Source organism: Phocoena phocoena, chromosome 17, assembly GCF_963924675.1.
Source record: "Phocoena phocoena chromosome 17, mPhoPho1.1, whole genome shotgun sequence".
NCBI lineage: Eukaryota > Metazoa > Chordata > Mammalia > Artiodactyla > Phocoenidae > Phocoena > Phocoena phocoena.
Window position 1 is genome coordinate 40025341 of NC_089235.1, and position 21957 is coordinate 40047297.

Sequence of the window (21957 nt, forward strand, 5' to 3'; positions counted from 1 at the left end):
TGCATCTTTTCAAATTATAGTTTTATCTGGGTATATGCCCAGGAGTGGAATTGCTGGATCATAGTTCAACTCTATTGTTAGCTTTTTGAGGAACATCCATACTGTTTTCCACAGTGGCTGCACCAATTTACATTCCTACCAAGAGTGTAAGAGGGTTCCCTTTTCTTTACACCCTCTCCAGCATTTATTATTTGTAGACTTTTTAATGATGGCCATTCTGACTGGTGTGAGGTGGTACCTTATTGTAGTTTTGATTTGCATTTCTCTAATAATTAGCGAAGACGAGCATCTTTTCATGTGCCTATTGGCCATCTGTATGTCTTCTTTGGAGAAATGTTTATTTAGGTCTTCTGACCATTTTTCAATTGGGTTGTTTGTTTTTTTTTGTTATTGAATTGTATTAGCTATTTGTGTATTTTGGAAATTAAGCCTTTGTTGGTCTCATCATTTGCAAATATTTTCTCCCAGTCTGTAGGTTATCTTTTCATTTTGTTTATGGTTTCCTTTGCTGTGCAAAAGCTTATAAGTTTGATTAGGTCCCATTTGTTTATTTTTGCTTTTATTTCTATTGCCTTGGGAGACTGACCTAAGAAAATACTGGTATGATATATGTCAGAGAATGTTTTGCCTATGTTCTCTTCTAGGAGTTTTATGGCGTCTTGTCTTATATTTAAGTCTTTATGCCATTTTGAGTTTACTTTTGTGTATGGTGTGAGGGTGTGTTCAAACTTCATTGATTTACAGGCAGCTGGCCAACTTTTCCAACACCACTTGCTGAAGAGACTGTCTTCCTATTGATATTTTATTAATTTAGGTCCTCATGATTTTATTACTCTAATACATGATTTCCAACCTGTGTTCTTTAGAGCCTAGGATAGAGTTTCAGGAGTGGGGGGAGTGATGCAGGGATGGTTTTTACAGTGAGAAGAGGACTAAGGCCAGGACCCCAGGAAGGACCAGAATGAAAGAGCGGGAGAGAGGCATGGCAGAATCCAGAAAGAGGATTGCACAGGAAGAGAACAAGGCAATGGTTGCCACTGAAGCACTGATTTACTTTCACGTATGGAGGAGCTACTTCCATTTATTTTTCCTAAAACTTTTCAAAGCTCTACTATTTCATTCTGGAAAAGACCATAAGCCATCAGTCTTATCCTCTCTATCGAATGTTGGAAGCAGCCTGAGTACAGTGGAAAGATCACTAAAGCTCTGGCCCCACCCCTCGATTGTTGGGAAACCTTGGACAAATGATAACTCTGAAACTTCAGTGTTTTCATTGGTTAAAACATGTGTAACAGGGTCGTTTATAGGAGAAAACTAGAATCATGTATATGAAGAAAGCACTATATGATATTTGCAAACATTTGCCCATGTTTCTAGATGTCAGGCCTTGTTTAAAAAGCTTACCTGTATCATCAAGTTCTGCCTTTAATTCTCTTATCAACCCTAAGATTAGGCACTATTATAATTCCTGATTTACAAATATGAAAACTAAGGTTCAGAGAGGTTAGTTTGCACTCCATATAGATCGTGTGCACCATCTATGAATACACTTTTTTCAACTTCGTTAAAAAAAAACACCAGAACATTACAGAATGAAGGTAAATGTAAAATGGGCTTAATAACGCTAGCCGGGATATCAAGAGAGTTAATTAGGCGCTAACACTGAGAGCTAGTCCTGAGAAGCGGCAGAAAAGCTAGATCTCACGTGGGCCGTCAGCTGTCTCGGAAAGGGGGCGGGGACGCTGGCGCCCAAGACACGAGAGCCCATCCGCCGAGAGGACCTAGGTAGTAGGAAATCTCAGAAATGAAGTGGGAAAATTTAAAGCACCGAAAACAAACTTTGCCTACATCACAGTTTGAACCTGTAGCGTTCACTGCCTTTTACGAAGACAATGAGGCCTATTGATGAGGCTATTTCATTTGCTCGCTGAGAAACTCCCAGGGAACCGGGGAAACCAATCTGCGACCCAGCTTACCCGCAAGCCGTCTCCCAAGGCAACTGGGAGGAGGCGTGGTCTGAGGATAGGTCCCGCCCTCTTTCTCCAACTCAAATAACGATTGGCTTGGAGGCGCGGCGGTGGCGCCGGGAGGCGGATCCAGGATCCCCAGCTCTGGCTGGGCCGCGCAGCCATTTTGGACTGTGTGGGTTTCCGGGACGTTCCCAGTGCGTCCTAGGTCTCGGGGGTTCCGCAGATCACAGGCCCAGGGCCCGCGTCCGAGTGTCAGGTTGGAGCCGGGAAACGTCCCAGGGGGTAGCGGCGGCGGGGGCAGGATGAGCGCGGAGGCGGCGGACCGGGAGGCGGCCACCTCCAGCCGGCCCTGCACCCCGCCGCAGACCTGCTGGTTCGAGTTCCTGCTGGAGGAGTCGCTGTTGGAGAAACATCTGCGCAAGCCCTGCCCGGGTAAGCGCGGCGCCTGCAGCTCGAGCGGAGCGGGACCCGGTTACCGGCGCTGCCCTCCCGTCTCTCATCATCCCGCGCCTTCTCGGCCACGAACCTGCGGCTCGGGAGGCGGGGACCGGAGCCGAGCTCTGGCTAGGCCCCCGGCTAAGTATTAAACACACCAGTGCGGGGGCACTGCTGTGGGAGGCCAAAGAAAGGTGCAAAACAAAGGAGCTTCCGCATCCACCCCCTTTTACTGTTCGGGGTTTTAACACCTGCGAGATGGCCTTGTGAGAGAGTATTTGGGTTGGGGAGGCTGGCTCGAACCCTCCTCTTGACAGAACCCCGCACAGTTTGGGGAGATGGGGAGAAATCAACGATTCGGGGGCTGATCCTGACACTAATTAGTTAACTATCTTAGGTTCCTATTTAACTGTTTTATTCCTCAACGAGGAGACTTTACCGACTCTTAATTATATATTTCAAAGTTAAGCTGTACATCAAAATGAAGAAATCTTTGAAAGCAGAAAAAAACTACAGTTGCAAGATGGTTATTGTATAATGATGATCATGATTAATATCCCAGTTAATGAGTACTCTCAGGGAAGGTGGAAAACCCCAGGCATTTCTGGAAAGAGGTACTGGCATGAAAAAGTAAGTTCCTTGAATGATATTTTGCTGATAAAGTTCGAATCCAGATGTGGCTTGTTCAGTCTAATAGACTGGCTTTAGTCTCCTGGTGGAGACTGCTGTGCGAGAAGTTAGTGTACTTGGGCAGTTTTACCACCTATATTATATTATGTTGTTTTAATTAATTGATTTTGACTAACGTTTGTTGAGTGTTTCTGCGTGCCAGTCACTGTGCTTAATGCTTCATATCTGTTATCTCATTTAATCAGTCTTCATAGTAATCCTGTGAGGTAGGTGGCATTATCCTCTATTTTGCATGACAAACAGGTGCAGAGGTAACTTTATGCAGGTCCCACTAATTAAGCGTTAAAACAGTGATTCTAAAGATGACATCTCTTTCCTCTAATTGACATTCGTTGTTTGCTGAACTGGAAATCTATAACCATTATGTTCTTCCCTGTAAAGTGCTTTCTTCTGCAGGAATCTGTTATCCTTTCTTCCTTACACCCTTCCTGATCTTTCCCTTTAATCCCCAGGCACACTTCTTATAAATCATAATCCTTAGTTATTCTAACTACACAACTGTTTGGATTTTTTTTAAACTTTTTTTTTAATTGAAGTATAGTTGATGTACAAGGTTTCAGGTGTACAGCAAAGTGATTACGATATATATATATATATATATTCCTTTTCAGATACTTTTCCATTATAGATAGGTTATTATAAGATATTGAATATGGTTCCCTGTGCTATACAGTAGGTCCTTGTTTATTTTATATGTATCTGTCAATCCCAAATACCTAATTTATCCCTCCCCCCCTTTCCCATTTGGTAACCATAAATTTGTTTTCTTTGTGAGTCTATTTCTGTTTTGTAAATAAGTTCATTTGTATTGCTTTTAGATTCCACATAAAATGATGTCATATGACATTTGTCTTTCTCTGTCCGACCTACTTTTCTTAGTATGATAATCTCTAGGTCCATCCATGTTGCTGCAGTGGCATAATTTCATTCTTCTTTATGGCTGAGTAATATTCCAATGTATAGATGTACCACATCTTTATCCATTCATCTGTCAGCAGACACTTGGGTTGTTTCCATGTCTTGGCTATTGTGAATAGTGCTGCTGTGGACTTATGGGTGCATGTATCTTTTCAAATTAGAGTTTTCGTCTTTTCCAGATATATGCCCAGGAGTGGGATTGCTGGATCATATAGTAACTTTATTTTTAATTTTTTAAGGAACCTCCATACTGTTTTCCATAGCGGCTGTACCAGTTTACATTCCCGTCAATCATGTAGGAGGGTTCCCTTCTTTCCACACCCTCTCCAGCATTTATTATTTGTAGACATTTTGGTGATGGCCATTCTGACTGGTGTGTGGTGATACCTCATTATAGTTTTGATTTGCATTTCTCTAATAGCGATATGGAGCATCTTTTCACATGCCTGTTGGCCTGTTTGGATTCCTTTGTGGTCAAAAACTAATACAGTGAATCCTTTGGATCTTCATAATTAGAACTTAAGTTCAAGAATTATTTTCTTTTAAATCCTAGATCCTGCACCAGTTCAACTTATAGTCCAGTTTTTGGAACAGGCTTCTAAACCTTCAGTTAATGAACAGAACCAAGTTCAACCTCCACCTGATAACAAGAGAAATCGTATTTTAAAGCTTCTTGCTCTTAAAGTTGCTGCACATTTGAAGTGGGACTTAGACATATTAGAGAAAAGGTATACAAGATTTAAATGAATTTATTTTTTAGTACTGTTAGATATCTTGGTTTATTTCAATATGTGTTCTTATAATATTGGCCCTTAAAATGAAAATTATTTTTCTCTGCATTCTTGGTAAAATATGCAAGTAGTTTTCAAAAGGTGTAAGAAAATATTCGACTACTAGATGAATTTAAATAACCTTTTAAAGTATAAACTTGGTGTTATCAATAATGAGCCATTTTATTATTGTTCTTTTTTTTGATGTGCTAAGTAGGAAAGTCCACGCCTAAACAGTTTTAAATGTTCAGTTTACTTTTACATAGCTGAAGAAAATGAATAAAAATTAATGATGCATGGTACATAATGTATGGATGATTCCTTATTGAATAATTCAGTTTATTTTACTGGGCATAAATCAATCACTATCTCCCAAACTATTAAGCTGTCTTATTAGAATCAGTGGTTATTTGTTTACAAATAAATAATTTCAAAGGCGTAGTTATAAAATGATTTGTTTTCATCCCCTTCTCACAATTGAAAAAGAAATACCTTATAGAACATTTGGGAAAATTCAGAAAATAGGAAATAATAGAGGAGGGGAGAGAAGTATTTTTAACATTTTTGTGTGATTTATTTATTTATTTATTTTTAATTTTTTTTATTTTTGCGGTACGCGGGCCTCTCACTGTTGTGGCCTCTCCCATTGCGGAGCACAGGCTCCGGAAGCGCAGGCTCAGCGGCCGTGGCTCACGGGCTCACGGGCTCAGCCGCTCCGCGGCACGCGGCATCCCCCCGGACCGGGGCACGAACCTGCGTCCCCTGCATCGGCAGGCGGACTCCCAACCACTGCCCCACCAGGGAAGCCCTGTGTGATTTATTTTTAAACAAAGTTGTGAACATATCTTATATACTGTTTTGATTTGTTTTATTTCATATAGCAGGATATCATGAACATTTTCCCATTTTGTTTTTTGGAGTTTATTCCATTGTATAGATAATTTATTAACTGTTCCTCCATTGACAATTTTCTCTAGTTTTTCACTTTTTTTTTTTTTTTTTTTTTACCGGTACGCGGGCCTCTCACTGTTGTGTCCTCTCCCGTTGCGGAGCACAGGCTCAGCAGACATGGCTCGTGCGCCCAGCCGCTCCGCGGCACGTGGGATCTTCCCAGACCGGGGCACGAACCTGTGTCCCGTGCATCGGCAGGCGAACTCTCAACCAGTGCGCCACCAGGGAAGCCCTAGTTTTTCACTTTTATAAATGACAGAGCCTTAAATGTCTATGTCCGTAAACTTTATCTGAATTTCGAGTTACAGCCTTAGTATAGATTGTTAAATTGCTTGGTCAAGTGGTATAAACATTTTTAAAGCACATTATGCATGTTACCAGATTGCATTCCAAGAGAGTTGTATTAGTTTATACTCACACTAGTAGTATTTAAACATTGTTTTTTCACCATATCTTCTATAGCATTAAAATTAGAATTAAAAAAAAAGTTTTATTCTTTAATCTAAGGGGAAACATCCATTAATAGATTTGAGGCATATCAACAGGTAGCAATGTGTACAAAAAAGTACGATGTATGTGTTACACTTGGAAAATTGAGCATTGATTGCTGGCTATTTGATGGTAAGCAATTAAAATTTTTTTAGATGTGAAATTTATACTGTCATTATGTTAGGAGGTAATTTTTTGGACATATATTCTGAAATACTTGTGGAAAAAATGATTTAATATTGGGAATTTGCTTCACAATAATATGGGAAGGAGGGAAGTGGGTGGAGTGGAGATGAAACAAGATTGGCCATCAGTTGATAATTGTTGAAGCTGGATGATGGACACATTGGGCTATATTATATTATTCTGTCTACTTTTGTATATGTTTAAATTGTTTTCATAATGAAAGCTTAAAAAATCCTTTTGAATTTGATAGGTATATTTTCATATAAGTTGTTGAAACAGGTTAATAAAATGGTCTGTAGATTTACTCCTTTAAAAGTATAATTATTTTGAGTGAAAATACTGAATTGTGTATTTTGTGGTTACACAGCTTATATATCTTTTGATTCTTCCTTTTTAAGTTTGTCTGTTCCAGTATTGAATATGTTACTAAATGAACTGCTGTGCATCAGTAAAGTTCCTCCCGGAACAAAGCACGTAGACATGGATCTGGCCACTTTACCTCCAACCACTGCCATGGCTATACTTCTCTACAATAGATGGTAAATGTTTTCGTAAACCTGAAGTGTGTTGGGCAGCCTCTCTTTAATTGCACTCTGACTTCCAGGGATATGCTTTTAAGTTACTTCTTCTACTCTAGGGATCTCTCAGAGGATCTTGGGAACAGTGAATCTGTTGGTGGAGAAAATTTATGACTGCATAGATGAAAAGAATTCTGATAAAGATGTGGATGACTTACAAAGTTTTTATTATATATCAATTAGAATTTTAGATAGTTTTTAAGTTTTCTAAGGAGCACTTGAAAAAATACTTGAAGTGATATTTACAGTGTGTTAAATTTTCGTTTTTTGGTCTTTTTTACAGGGCAATTAGGACAATTGTTCAAAGTAGTTTTCCTGTCAAACAACCAAAACCTGGACCTCCTCAGTTAAGTGTGTAAGTTGGCCAATTTTTTTTTTTCTTAGATTCCATATATATGTGTTAGCATACGGTATTTGTCTTCCTCTTTCTGACTTACTTCACTCTGTATGACAGACTCTGGGTCCATCCACCTCACTACAAATAACTCTATTTCGTTTCTTTTTATGGCTGAGTAATATTCCATTGTATATATGTGCCACATCTTCTTTATCCCTTCATCTGATGATGGACACTTAGGTTGTTTCCATCTCCTGGCTATTGTAAATAGAGGTGCAATGAACATTTTGGTACATGACTCTTTTTGAATTATGGTTTTCTCAGGGTATATGCCCAGTAGTGGGATTGCTGGGTCATTTGGTAGTTCTATTTGTAGTTTTTTAAGGAAGCTCCATACTGTTCTCCATAGTGGCTGTACCAATTCACATTCCCACCAGCAGTGCAAGAGTGTTCCCTTTTCTCCACACCCTCTCCAGCATTTATTGTTTCTAGATTTTTTGATGATGGCCATTCTGACCAGTGTGAGATATCTCATTGTAGTTTTGATTTGCATTTCTCTAATGATTAATGATGTTGAGCATTCTTTCATGTGTTTGTTGTCAATCTGTATATCTTCTTCGGAGAAATGTCTGTTTAGGTCTTCTGCCCATTTTTGGATTGGATTGTTTGTTCTTTTGTTATTGAGCTGCATGAGCTGCTTATAAATTTTGGAGATTAATCCTTTGTCAGTTGCTTCATTTGCAAATATTTTCACCCATTCTGAGGGTTGTCTTTTTGTCTTGTTTATGGCTTCCTTTGCTGTGCAAAAGCTTTGAAGCTTTCATTAGGTCCTATTTCTTTATTTTTGTTTTTATTTCCATTTCTCTATGAGGTGGGTCAAAAAGGATCTTGCTGTGATTTATGTCATAGAGTGTTCTGCCTATGTTTTCCTCTAAGAGTTTGATAGTTTCTGGCCTTACCGTTTAGGTCTTTAATTCATTTTGAGCTTACTTTTGTGTATGGTGTTAGGGAGTGTTCTAATCTCATTCTTTTACATGTAGCTGTCCAGTCCTCCCAGCACCACTTATTGAAGAGGCTGTCCTTTCTCCACTGTACATTCCTGCCTCCTTTATCAAAGATAAGGTGACCATATGTGCGTGGGTTTATCTCTGGGCTTTCTGTCCTGTTCCATTGGTCTATCTTTCTGCTTTTGTGCCAGTACCATACTGTCTTGATTACTGTAGCTTTGTAGTATAGTCTGAAGTCAGGGAGCCTGATTCCTCCAGCTCCGTTTTTCGTTCTCAAGATTGCTTTGGCTATTCGGAGTCTTTTGTGTTCCCATACAAACTGTGAAATTTTTTGTTCTAGTTCTCTGAAAAATGCCAGTGGTAGTTTCATAGGGATTGCATTGAATCTGTAGATTGCTTTGGGTAGTATAATCATTTTCACAATGTTGATTCTTCCAATCCAAGAACATGGTATATCTCTCTATCTATTTGTATTATCTTTACTTTCTTTCGTCAGTGTATTATAATTTTCTGCATACAGGTCTTTTGTCTCCTTAGGTAGGTTTATTCCTAGATATTTTATTCTTTTTGTTGCAGTGGTAAATGGGAGTGTTTTCTTGATTTCACTTTCAGATTTTTCATCATTAGTGTATAGGAATGCCAGAGATTTCTGGGCATTAATTTTGTATTCTGCTACTTCACCAAATTCATTGATTAGCTCTAGTAGTTTTCTGGTAGCATCTTTAGGATTCTCTGTGTATAGTATCACGTCACCTGCAAACAGTGACAGCTTTACTTCTTCCTTTCCGATTTGGATTCCTTTTATTTCCTTTTCTTCTCTGATTGCTGTGGCTAAATCTTCCAAAACTGTGTTGAATAAGAGTGGTGAGAGTGGGCAACCTTGTCTTGTTACTGATCTTAGTGGAAAAGCTTTCAGTTTTTCACCATTGAGGATGGTGTTGGCTGTGGGTTTGTCATATATGGCCTTTATTATGTTGAGGAAAGTTCCCTCTATGCCTACTTTCTAAAGGGTTTTTATCATAAATGGGTGTTGAATTATGTTGAAAGCTTTCTCTGCATCTGTTGAGATGATCATATGGTTTTTCTCTTTCAATTTGTTAATATGGTGTATCACGTTGATTGATTGGCGTATATTGAAGAATCCTTGCATTCCTGGAATAAACCCCACTTGATCATGGTGTATGATCTTTTTAATGTGCTGTTGGATTCTGTTTGCTAGTATTTTGTTGAGGATTTTTGCATCTATGTTCATCAGTGATATTGGCTTGTAATTTTCTTTCTTTGTGGCATCCTTGTCTGGTTTTGGTATCAGGGTGATGGTGGCCTCGTAGAATGAGTTTGGGAGTGTTCCTCCCTCTGCTGTGTTCTCGAAGAGTTTGAGAAGGATAGGTATTAGCTCTTCTCTAAATGTTTGATAGAAGTCGCCTGTGAAGCCATCTGGTCCTGGGCTTTTGTTTGTTGGAAGATTTTTAATCACAGTTTCAGTTTCAGTGCTTGTGACTGGTCTGTTCATATTTTCTATTTCTTCCTGGTTCAGTCTCGGCAGGTTGTGCATTTCTAAGAATTTGTCCATTTCTTCCAGGTTGTCCATTTTATTGGTATAGAGTTGCTTGTAGTAATCTCTCATGATCTTTTGTATTTCTGCAGTGTCAGTTGTTACTTCTCCTTTTTCATTTCTAATTCTATTGATTTGAGTCTTCTCCCTTTTATTCTTGATGAGTCTGGCTAATGGTTTATCAATTTTCTTTATCTTCTCAAAGAACCAGCTTTTAGTTTTATTGATCTTTGCTATCATTTCCTTCATTTCTTCTTCAGTTATTTCTGATCTGATTTTTATGATTTCTTTCCTTCTGCTAACTTTGGGGTTTTTTTTGTTCTTCTTTCTCTAATTGCTTTAGGTGCAAGGTTAGGTTGTTTATTCGAGATGTTTCCTGTTTCTTAAGGTGGGATTGTATTGCTATAAACTTCCCTCTTAGAACTGCTTTTGCTGCATCCCCTAGGTTTTGGGTTGTCATGTCTCCATTGTCATTTGTTTCTAGGTATTTTTTGATTTCCTCTTTGATTTCTTCAGTGATCACCTCCTTATTAAATAGTGTATTGTTTAGCCTCCATGTGTTTGTAGTTTTTACAGATCTTTTCCTGTAACTGATATGTAGTCTCATAGCGTTGTGTTCTGAAAAGATACTTGATACAATTTCAATTTTCTTAAATTTACCAAGGCTTGCTTTGTGACCCAAGATATGATTTATCCTGGAGAATGTTCCATGAGCACTTGAGAAAAATGTGTATTCTGTTGTTTTTGGATGGAATGTCCTATAAATATCAATTAAGTTCCTCTTGTTTAATGTATCATTTAAAGCTTGTGTTTCCTTATTTATTTTCATTTTATGTCCATTGGTGAACGTGGGGTGTTAAAGTCCCCTACGATGAATGTGTTACTGTCGATTTCCCCTTTTATGGCTGTTAGTATTTGCCTTATGTATTGAGGTGCTCCTATGTTGGGTGCATAAATATTTACAATTGTTATATCTTCTTCTGGGATCGATCCCTTGATCATTATATAGTGTCCCTCTTTGTCTTTTCTAACCATCTTTATTTTAAAGTCTATTTTGTCTGATATGAGAATTTCTACTCCAGCTTTCTTTTGGTTTCCATTTGCATGGAATATCTTTTTCCATCGCCTTACTTTCGGTCTGTATGTGTCTCTAGGTCTGAAGTGGGTCTCTTGTAGACAGCATATATATGGGTCTTGTTTTTGTATCCATTCAGCCAGTCTGTGTCTTTTGGTGGGAGCATTTAATCCATTTACATTTAAAGTAATTATCGATATGTATGTTCCTATTCCCATTTTCTTAATTGTTTTGGGTTTGTTATTGTAGGTCTTTTCCTTCTCTTGTGTTTCTTGCCTAGAGAAGTTCCTTTAGCATTTGTTGTAAAGCTGGTTTGGTGGTGCTGAACTCTCTCAGATTTTGCTTGTCTGTAAAGGTTTTAATTTTTCCATCAAATCTGAATGAGATCCTTGCCGGGTAGAGTAATCTTGGTTGTAGGCTTTTCTCCTTCATCACTTTAAATTTGTCCTGCCAGTTCCTTCTGGCTTGCAGAGTTTCTGGTGAAAGATCAGCTGTTAACCTTATGGGGATTCCCTTGTGTGTTATTTGTTGTTTTTCCCTTGCTACTTTTAATATGTTTTCTTTGTATTTAATTTTTGACAGTTTGATTAATATGTGTCTTGGCATGTTTCTCCTTGGATTTATCCTGTATGGGACTCTGTTCTTCCTGGACTTGATTAACTATTTCCTTTCCCATATTAGGGAAATTTTCAACTATAACCTCTTCAAATATTTTCTCAGTCCCTTTCTTTTTCTCTTCTTCTGGAACCCCTATAATTCGAATGTTGGTGCGTTTAATGTTGTCCCAGAGGTCTCTGAGACCGTCCTCAGTTCTTTTCATTCTTTTTTCTTTATTCTGCTCTGCAGTAGTTATTTCCACTATTTTATCTTCCAGGTCACTTATCCGTTCTTCTGCCTCAGTTATTCTGCTATTGATCCCATCTAGAGTATTTTTAATTTCATTTATTGTGTTGTTCTTCGTTGCTTGTTTCATCTTTAGTTCTTCTAGGTCCTTGTTAAATGTTTCTTGCATTTTCTCTATTTACAAGATTTTGGATCATCTTTACTTTCATTACTCTGAATTCTTTTTTAGGTGGACTGCATGTTTCCTCTTCATTTGTTAGGTCTGGTGCATTTTTATCTTGCTCCTTCATCTGCTGTGTGTTTTTCTGTCGTCTCATTTTGCTTATCTTACTGTGTTTGGGGTCTCCTTTTTGCAGGCTGCAGGTTCCTAGTTCTCATTGTTTTTGGTGTCTCTCCCCAGTGGCTAAAGTTGGTTCAGTGGGTTGTGTAGGCTTCGTGGTGGAGGGGACTAGTGCCTGTGTTCTGGTGGATGAGGCTGGATCTTGTCTTTTGGTGGTGTGTTTTGGGGTGTCTGTGGACTTATTATGATTTTAGGCAGCCTCTCTGTTAATGGGTGGAGTTGTGTTCCTATTTTGCTAATTGTTTGGCATAGGGTGTCCAGCACTGTAGCTTGCTGGTTTTTGAGTTAAGCTGGGTTCTGGTGTTGAGATGGAGATCTCGGGGAGATTTTCGCCACTTGATATTACGTGGAGCTGGGAGGTCTCTTGTGGACCAGTGTCCTGAAGTTGGCTCTCCCACCTCAGAGGCACAGCACTGACTCCTGGCTGCAGCACCAAGAGCCTTTCATCCACATGGCTCAGAATAAAGGGAGAAAAAGTAGAAAGAAAGGAAGAAAGAAAGAGACTAAAATAAGACAAAATGAAGTAAGATAAAGTAATTAAAATAAAAAATAATTATTAAGAAAAAAAATTAAAAAAAAAAAAAAAAAGGACGGATAGAACCCTAGGACAAATGGTGAAAGCAAAGCTATACAGACAAAATCTCACACAGAAGCATACACATACACACTCACAAAAAGAGGAAAACGGGAAAAAAATCATAAATCTTGCTCTTGAAGTCCACCTCCTCAATTTGGGATGATTCGTTGTCTGTTCATGTATTCCACAGATGCAGGGTACATCAAGTTGATTGTGGAGCTTTAATCCGCTGCTTCTGAGGCTGCTGGGAGAGATTTCCCTTTCTCTTCTTTGTTCACACAGCTCCCGGGGCTCAGCTTTGGATTTGGCCCCGCCTCTGCGTGTAGGTCACCGGAGGGCGTCTGTTCTTCGCTCAGAGAGGACGGGGTTAAAGGAGCAGCTGACTCGGGGGCTCTGGCTCACTCAGGCTGGGGGGAGGGAGGGGTGCGGATGCGGGGTGAGACTGCGGTGGCAGAGGCCGGCGGGACGTTGCACCAGCCTGAGGCGTGCCGTGTGTTCTCCCAGGGAAGTTGTCCCTGGATCATGGGACCCTGGCGGTGGCGGGCTGTACAGGCTCCCGGGGTGGGGGGAGATGTGGATAGTGACCTGTGCTCGCACACAGGCTTCTTGGTGGCGTCAGCAGCAGCCTTAGCGTCTCATGCCTGTCTCTGGGGTCCGCGCTGTTAGCCGCGGCTTGCGCCCGTCTCTGGAGTTCCTTAAAGCAATGCTCTTAATCCCCTCTCCTCGTGCACCAGGAAACAAAAAGGGAAGAAAAAGTCTCTTGCCTCTTCGGCAGGTGCAGACTTTTCCCCGGACTCCCTCCCAGCTAGCCGTGGTGCACTAACCCCTTCAGGCTGTGTTTAAGCCGCCAACCCCAGTCCTCTCCCTGCGCTCCGACCGAAGCCCGAGCCTCAGCTCCCAGCCCCGCCCGCCCCGGCGGGTGAGCAGACAAGCCTCTCGGGCTGGTGAATGCTGGTCGGCACCGATCCTCTGTGCGGGAATCTCCCCGCTTTGCTCTCCGCACCCCTGTTGCTGTGCTCTCCTCTGCGGCTTCGAAGCTCCCCCCTCCGCCTCCCGCAGCCTCCGCCGTGAAGGGGCTTCCTAGTGTGTGGAAACCTTTCCTCCTTCACAGCTCCCTCCCACTGGTGCAGGTCCCATCCCTATTCTTTTGTCTCTGTTTTTCCTTTTTTCTTTTGCCCTACCCAGGTATGTGGGGAGTTTCTTGCCTTTTGGGAGGTCTGAGGTCTTCTGCCAGTGTTCAGTAGGTGTTCTGTATGAGTTGTTCTACGTGTAGATGTATTTCTGATGTATCTGTGGGGAGGAAGGTGATCTGTGGGTCTTACTCCTCTGCCATCTTTCCCCTCTCTCCCTGGCACAGTTTAAATGCCTAAGAAATATCTGGTAAGTAAATGAATAAATGGAAGAAATCATTATTTCTAGGCAACATTATTTTGTAATGCTACCTACAAATGTCATCTAAAAATATCATTAGTAGAGGGACCCTGGTGGCGCAGTGGTTAAGAATCCGCCTGCCAGTGCTGGGGACATGGGTTTGAGCTCTGGTCCAGGAAGATCGCACATGTCGTGGAGCAGCTAAACCCGTGCGCCACTACTGAGCCTGAGCCTGAGCAACTACTGAGGCTGCGCTCTAGAGCCTGTAAGCCACAACTAGTGAAGTCCGTGGGCCTAGAAGCCTGTGCTCCGCAACAAGAGAAGCCACCGCAATGAAAAGCCCACATGCAGCAACGAAGACCCAGTGCAGCCAAAAATAAAAATAAATTAAAGTATATATATATCATTATTAGAAAATCATTTTCTGGGTAATGTTTTGATGCTTAGAATTTGTGTTATGTTTTTGTTTGTTTGCATGTCTGTATAACCATGCAGATGCTTATCTGTTGTTACTTTTTAAACACCAAAAAACTGTTTGAGGAAATGAATAAATGAAGAAGTAAAAATAAAAAACAAAATTGAGAGGTTTTTTTTTTTAATACAAAGCAAATGAGGAAATAATGGTAAAGGAGCATCAGCATTGAGTTTTTGTTTGTTTTTTAAGCATGAAAAGAAGTAGCATTAAAAACATTTTTATTTAAATTCAACCTCACTTTCAAGAATTATCTTTAAGTTTTGAATTTTCAGTCTTTCAAGTAATGTTTGATACTCTTCAATCATTTCTCTTTTAGTATGAATCAGATGCAACAGGAGAAAGAGCTAACAGAAAATATTTTGAAAGTGGTGAGTATTGGCATCAGTTACACTCTAACCTTTCTGGGACATATTTAGAGCATGTGTAGGTGCTTCTTCTAATCTTAGGGATATAAGAGTTGGCAAGGTCTAGATGCAGTGGCATTTACATTTTTACTTGTTAGAACATAGTTTGGTAATATTCTAAATAGTATATTAAAAAAAAAAATTAATTAATTTTGGTTGTGCTGGGTCTTTGTTGCTGTGCCCGAGCTTTCTCTAGTTGCGGTGAGCAGCGGCTTCTCTTCATTGTGGTGTGTGGGCTTCTTATTGTGGTGGCTTCTCTTTGTTGCAGAGCACGGGCTCTAGGTGCACGGGCTTCAGTAGTGGTGGCTCGTGGGCTCTAGGGTGCAGGCTCAGTAGTTGTGGCGCATGGGCTTAGTTGCTCTGCAGCATGTGGGATCTTCCTGGACCAGGGCTCAAACCTGTGTCCCCTGCATTGGCAGGCGGATTCTAACCACTGCGCCACCAGGGAAGGCCCCTGTGTGCAGGATCTTTTAGTTGTGACATGCAGGATCTTTAGTTGCAGCATGCAAACTCTTAGTTGTGGCATGTGGGATGTAGTTCCCTGACCAGGGATCGAACCCAGGCCCCCTGCACTGGGAGCGTGGAGTCTTAGCCACTGGACCACCAGGGAAGTCCCTCTTTTTTTTTTTTAAGGTAATTTTAACAAATATAATTGCACTCCTGCTATGTTAGAAACATTTTTAAAATAGATTAATACACTAAGCTACTAAGTATCCTGTAAATATTTTTTGGTTAATATAGTCCAGTGCTGCCATTTTTGTATTTTAATAATTTGTTTATTGAACTTTTGTAGCTAAAAGAACAAGCTTCTGATTCTATCTTGGTACTAGAGGCAGCCCTTAAATTAAACAAGGATCTTTATGTCCACACGATGAGAACGCTAGATTTATTGGCCATGGAGCCAGGCGTGGTAAATGGAGAGACTGAGAGTTCCACTGTTGGATTGAAAATCAAAACCGAGGAGATGCAGTGCCAGGTATTTATTTCAGTATTTAATCAATGCATGGCAAATTTTTGGAAAATCTTATTTTTAATTAGAATTTATTTATGCCCTTGTCCCTTTGATTTTGATTTCAGATGCTATTAAGACTTTGCATTGCATTTAATTTGTGAATTTTATAAGACCTCACTTGAAATTTTTCTAAAAGAAATGCAAGGAAAATTTCATTTGATCTTTTGTCTCTGAACTGGTTTCCCGGTTGTAGTTAGGAGACTGACAATGCATGAGTATGTAACTAATTTACAGTTCATTCATATTATTAGAAATCTAATCATACCAAAAAAACAAAACAAAACTAATATTGTACTAGACTTTGAAAAATGTGGGCTACTAGAGAAACACCTAGTTTTTCAAAGATCTTAAGGTTGCCTGCTTTCTGTAACTCTGTGCTGTAGTTCCTTTGTTGCTTTCATTTGTTGCTTGTTGTTAGATACTTTTTGTATTGATGTCTTCTTTTTCCCTGCTGGATTGTAAACTCTTTGAGGTCTCTTTTTTTTAATATATTTGCCTCTTTCTCACTTTCCAGTACAGAATCTTGAGTATAATAAAAATTTTAAAATATTTGATGATTGCCTAGAGAGGGCCATTAGCCTTTTACATTCTGTGTTCTTTTTACATTTTATGTTCATTGTGTGAGTTGGCATGACTTCTTTAATCACTATTTCCCAATCCTGAAATGGCAGAAGTAGCTCTGACTTTAAAGGGTTTGGAGGTACCTTTTCAGATTAGCTGGTTCTGGAGGTGAAAATAATCCCTTTTCAAGACTTGTTAAGATGGAGTCTTGTACAGTAGGAGGAGGAGTCAAGAGGCATTGACAGTCGGCAACCACTTTAAATGGTCAATTAAACTTCCATGGAGGAGGTTTCTGGTACTGTCATATCTTATACTCACTGGGTCTGTTTAAAAGTCTTGGTAACATGTCTGATTTTCACAATGTGGTGGATGATATGACCTGAAAAAACAGAACTCTTACATAAATGTGCTAGGTAAACCCTATCAAATATTCTTTTAATTACATAGCTGAGCCATAATTTCTGTTTTTTGAATAGCAAATTAGTACTAATACTCATTTCCTGGCATGTTAATGTTTAAAGTGCATTTGCAGTCTTTATGTTACTAAAATTTACCTGACTCAAAAGAAAAATCTTAAATTTTTCCTTAGTTAAACCATAAGTATTACTGTCCTTCAGGGCAGCTTCATTATCAGATTTGTTTTTTTTTCATTTTGTTTTCATCTATTGACCACATCTTAACTGTAGAATTTAAACTCGTTTTAATGGCTAGTCAGTATAATTATACTTGAAAGTATCTTTTTCATATCTTGTACTCTGCCTGGAAAGGGAAATTATATGTAACTATAATATGTATGCATATGTATGTGTGTTTATGTGTGTTTAAATCTTTCTCTATTATGTATACACACACATACTATTTTTAAAAATTGCTTTAGCACTCTTTTACCCTAGATGGAAGGAAGCGCTCTAGAATGAAAATCAGCCCAACATTAAATGTGGATTAAATAGTGCAAAGCAGTATTCTAGAGGCTGAGAAGAATTAATCTTGATTTGTTGAACAGGGCAGAATAGTATCTGTAATGCATATCAGTAAAGAGTAGATCAGTCATGAACACCAGAGACTATTACAGCTTAGGAGTTCAGAGGGGGAATGAGTATCTGTTGGCTAAGGTTGGTTTGGTGTAAATGGAAATACGGGGTGTGGAATGAAGTTCATTTTTAGATCTGATGTGAATGGGGAATTGAGAAAACTGGTGTGACTGAAATAGAGGAGAATAGAGAGGTTTGGAGAGAGAAATTAGTCCAGATTCTGAGACCCTTGAAGATCAGGCCTTGGGGTTTGAACTTTCTCTTACCTGGGGGAATAATTTGAAGGCTTTTTAAGAAAGTCATATTGAGAAGACAGATCAGTCAGCCTTGTGTAGAGTAAATTTGAGATAGAGTATTAGGAACCTAGAGATCTGGCTTCAAGTCTGGGCTCTGCCAGTGTTTGGTTATATGCTCTTAAGCAGAGATGTTACTTTCTGGGCCTTAGTGTACTTGTTCATAAAATGGCCAAGTTGAACTCAGTCTTTGAGTTCTGCATTTAGTAAATCTAGGTATCAATTTATGAACGTTCTTGGAAAAATATACAGGTTCTATTAGAAAAAGACAACTGGAAATGCGCTATCGTTTTATAGTCATTAATTCAAACTTCTCAATATTTTATTCTGGCCAGTTCTGTGATAGTAGACATTTGCCCCTTCTGTCCCTTTTGGAGAGACACCCCGGTGGCTGTCCCCCTATTCTATGTTAGAAGAACCCCGTAACTTCTGAGACTTGATGGGAGGCAGAGCCTGTTTCCTATTATAAAACTGAAAACTCCAGACACTAGCATTCTCTAGCCCTTATCCTGCTCCAGGGCAAGTGTGTCACATAGGTGTGACAGACAGATACATTTAGTTTAGACTGAATTAGGAGCTAGCTAGTAAGTCAGTGAAGTGGAGAGGGTAGATAATCCGTTGTGATGGTGGGCCAAGAGCAACAGTGACAGTAAAATCTAGTTTCCAGGGGCAGCCCTGGCAGAAGTGGAGCTGCTACTCTCAGTGTCTAGCGCTGGTGGCTGCAGGTGACACGATCTGTGGAGTCTAGTGTTGAGGGGGCTGCAGTGGTGTTTCACTGCATCAGTTTTGGCTCTTGTTCTGGCTGCTTGCTTCCCTTCCCCTGTTTGTTTTCCAAGCCTGATTCTTTGGCTTTCCCAATAACTCTGTAGGCCACCTGACATCCTGAGGGTAAATCTGTTTTCTGCTTAATTCAGTCAGAGTTGACTTCTGTTGCTCGTGACGAAGAACATTGATTGTTTCACTGCTCATTGAAATGGTTTTTTCTTGTTTGCTGTATGTGTACCTGTGTTTTGCCTTTGAGTTTTGTCAGCTCTTAAGCTCATGAAAAATTACTGAGTGAATTGGCATTCATCACCATTTTAGGTGTGTTACGATTTGGGTGCAGCGTACTTCCAGCAAGGCTCTACAAATCCAGCTGTCTATGAAAACGCCAGAGAAAAATTGTTTAGAACCAAAGAACTAATTGCAGAGGTAAATACAGTCATAACAGGCATATGATTTTCAGTCCTTTAAAACATCTATATGTTTTTTGGCTTTAATTTTTCTGATGATAAAAAAACCCAGTAAGTGATCATTGTTGTAAATTCGGTAGTTCAAAAAAGTAGTGAAAACACCAAAAAAAATCTGTAATACCCCTTTTGTGGTTTTAGCTTATTTTTTTCCAGTTTTTATTCTTAATGTTTTTATACAGTTAAGCTCATGCTGTAATATACTATTTTGTATCTTGCTTAAATATTTGAATAGATATTTAAAATGTATTCGTTTTCCTAATGTTTGGGCATTTGGATTGTTTACTGTTTTTATTTATTATAAAGTTGCAAAATTTATATCTCCAAGCATAAATTTTTGTTTGGACTTTAGATACTTTCAAGTTAAATTCCTGCAAGTAGAATTACCATGTCAATGGTCATTATTTTTTTAAAGGATGTAATATGTAAAGCCAAATTGCTTGCTAGGTGCATTTCTCCGAAGGCACTCCCATCAGCAGTGAATTTTTTTAAATTGCTAATTTGATGTGATCTAGAATATCTTTAAAAAATTTGCATTTCCTTGGTTCCTAGTAGGGTAAACATTTTCATGTGTTTGTTGTTTGCATTTTTCTTTTTGTGATTCAGAAAACTTAATTTTAAAGTATATATCTAGGTTTTTGTATGCCTGGTGCCCAGAAAAATTCCCACTTCAATCTTTCCTTTCTTCACCAGAGGCATTGATTAAATGTACTAGAGATTTACTTTATTGGGAATCCCCATTTTACTTTGCCTGGGGCACTCATCAGATTTCTAATTTTATGGCATTTCAGGTATAGTAGTTTAAAACTTTAATTTTTTAAAAAAGTGTGTCTTTAAAAAATTTTTTTCTGTTTTGGTGGAAGCATTTCTGTTTATTCCACTTGAGTGAAGATTGAGTTTTCTTTGCTGCCCCCTTTAAATCTCTGCAAGTGTATGTATTTTAAAATATTTTAAGCTTGTTTTTAACAGTGTTCACTCTTTGTTAGTATCTTAATTTTCATACTTACATAGAGTAATAATAATGTCTACCTTTATGTTGGCCTGAAAACTCTAAACCAGGAGTCAGCAAACTCTTTTGTAAAGGGCTAAATAATAGATATTTTAGGCTTTGTGGGCCATATACAGTTTCTGTGGTATAGTCTAATTTGTTGTTATGGTTTTTTTTCCCCCCCTTTACAACCCTAAGAATTGTTCTTAGGTCAAGAAATCTATAAAAACAAGCCATGGGCTGGATTTGGCCTGTGGGCAATATTGTGCTGACCCCTGCTCTAAACCTTTTAATTTTTTATGGTTCCTCCAGCCCTGAATTTTCCATTAGCATTTTCTTGTACTGTTAAAATGTACTAAATGGGTGCTAGACTATTGTTTCTATTACACTGATGAATAATGATATATACCTCTTACTTTACAGATAGGTTCGTTATCTCTTCATTGTACCATAGATGAGAAGCGGTTAGCTGGCTACTGTCAAGCGTGTGGTGTTCTTGTACCTTCTTCTGATAGTGCATCTCAGCAATTGACTCCATATAGTCAAGTCCATATTTGTTTGAGATCTGGCAACTATCAGGTAAGATGTGTGATGGGATACAATAGTGTAATCGAAAAGCACTGGAATCCAGACAGCTGAGTTCATATCCTGACACACCATTTACAGTTGTGCCATTTAGGGCAAGCCAGACTGTCAGATTGGCCTATAAAATAGTTTTAATAATTAAGCTTCTTATGAGAATCAAATGAGAAGTTATAGTTTATAAACTCTAAGGCAAAGCACTGGACAGATGTTGACTCATTGATATTCTCCTTTCTTGAAGGTATAGAATTTGCCCATTTTAAGTGCATTCTGTAAGAAACTCTGTAGGTAGAACTTTTAAAATTACAGGTAGAGAACTTTTAGTTTTATGGAGCCTAAAGTCTTGTGTCTGATCTGAAAGTATGGCCTTGTGACCCTGCCTTATTAGCCACTGCAAACATTAAGACTGAAGGAGAAAGTGAGCAGAGTGGTTTTGGTAGGTTTGGGTAGTGTATTACATGGCCCATTTGGCCAGGGAGTCTGGTCATCATCTCAGTTTTAATCATGAAAAGGGCTTAAATTAGTCTGTTGAGATTTTTATTGCACCCTCTGTGTATATATCTTTAGTTTTGTAATGAAAATCACTGGGAATTAGAATTTGTACTTTTAAAATCTTTTTTGGAAAGCCTTCATTCTAGGAAGTGAACAGTGCCTTCATGTTATTTAATTCAAAACAGAAATTATGAAATGACAAAGCTATAGCATACCTTTAGTTTTGTGTCTCCAAACGGACTTTTAGCCTAGGTTTTTAGTTCAGTCTTCTCAACTAGAGTTTATTTTTTTTCAGAGAAAATAGAAGAGAGGGGATACGTACTTCCTCTCCCTCCCTCTGGCCTCTTTTTTGCAAATTCTGCTTTGCCCTAGGGAAGAAAATTAAACTTTCTTGAAGATAGATTTCAGATACAGATGAAGTTATTAAACACTAGAGATCTTTCAGTTACGTATTCCTAGTACAGGCTTATGGAGGGTGGGGATCAATTATGATAAGATATAGGATCTTTAAAACGGTCCCTGGAATGGTAAGACCTGTGCAAAGAAGACCTTGGAAATATTAGTCATAAATAGGCACATATTACTGTGAATACAATAAAGTGCCAAAATGTATCACTCAGAAAGTAGCGTAATGGGTAGCTAGGAAAGGGGAAAGAGCAATTTTGTTGCACCTCTGAAATTTATCACTTCAGTTATGTATGCAGGAGTATCTTAGAAATCATGTTTACCTTTTTTTGTTTTTTTGGAATAAGATTCTGTTTGTATTAACTATATATTTTTGTTTTGGGCTGATGAAGT

The 21957-nt window shown here is 39.0% G+C and overlaps 1 protein-coding gene across 1 annotated transcript in view; it reads left to right on the forward strand.

Moving 5' to 3' along the window:
- The first annotated feature begins 2268 nt into the window (after positions 1–2268).
- The window catches only part of INTS8 (integrator complex subunit 8), a 51443-nt gene continuing 31754 nt past the window's right edge, over positions 2269–21957 (forward strand). The window contains exons 1-8 of the mRNA XM_065895637.1: positions 2269–2402; positions 4567–4741; positions 6808–6948; positions 7271–7342; positions 14884–14935; positions 15765–15947; positions 18952–19059; positions 20509–20664. Of these exons, the coding sequence (XP_065751709.1) occupies positions 2273–2402; positions 4567–4741; positions 6808–6948; positions 7271–7342; positions 14884–14935; positions 15765–15947; positions 18952–19059; positions 20509–20664 (1017 nt within the window). The 5' untranslated portion in view covers positions 2269–2272. The remainder of the gene's footprint in view (positions 2403–4566; positions 4742–6807; positions 6949–7270; positions 7343–14883; positions 14936–15764; positions 15948–18951; positions 19060–20508; positions 20665–21957) is intronic.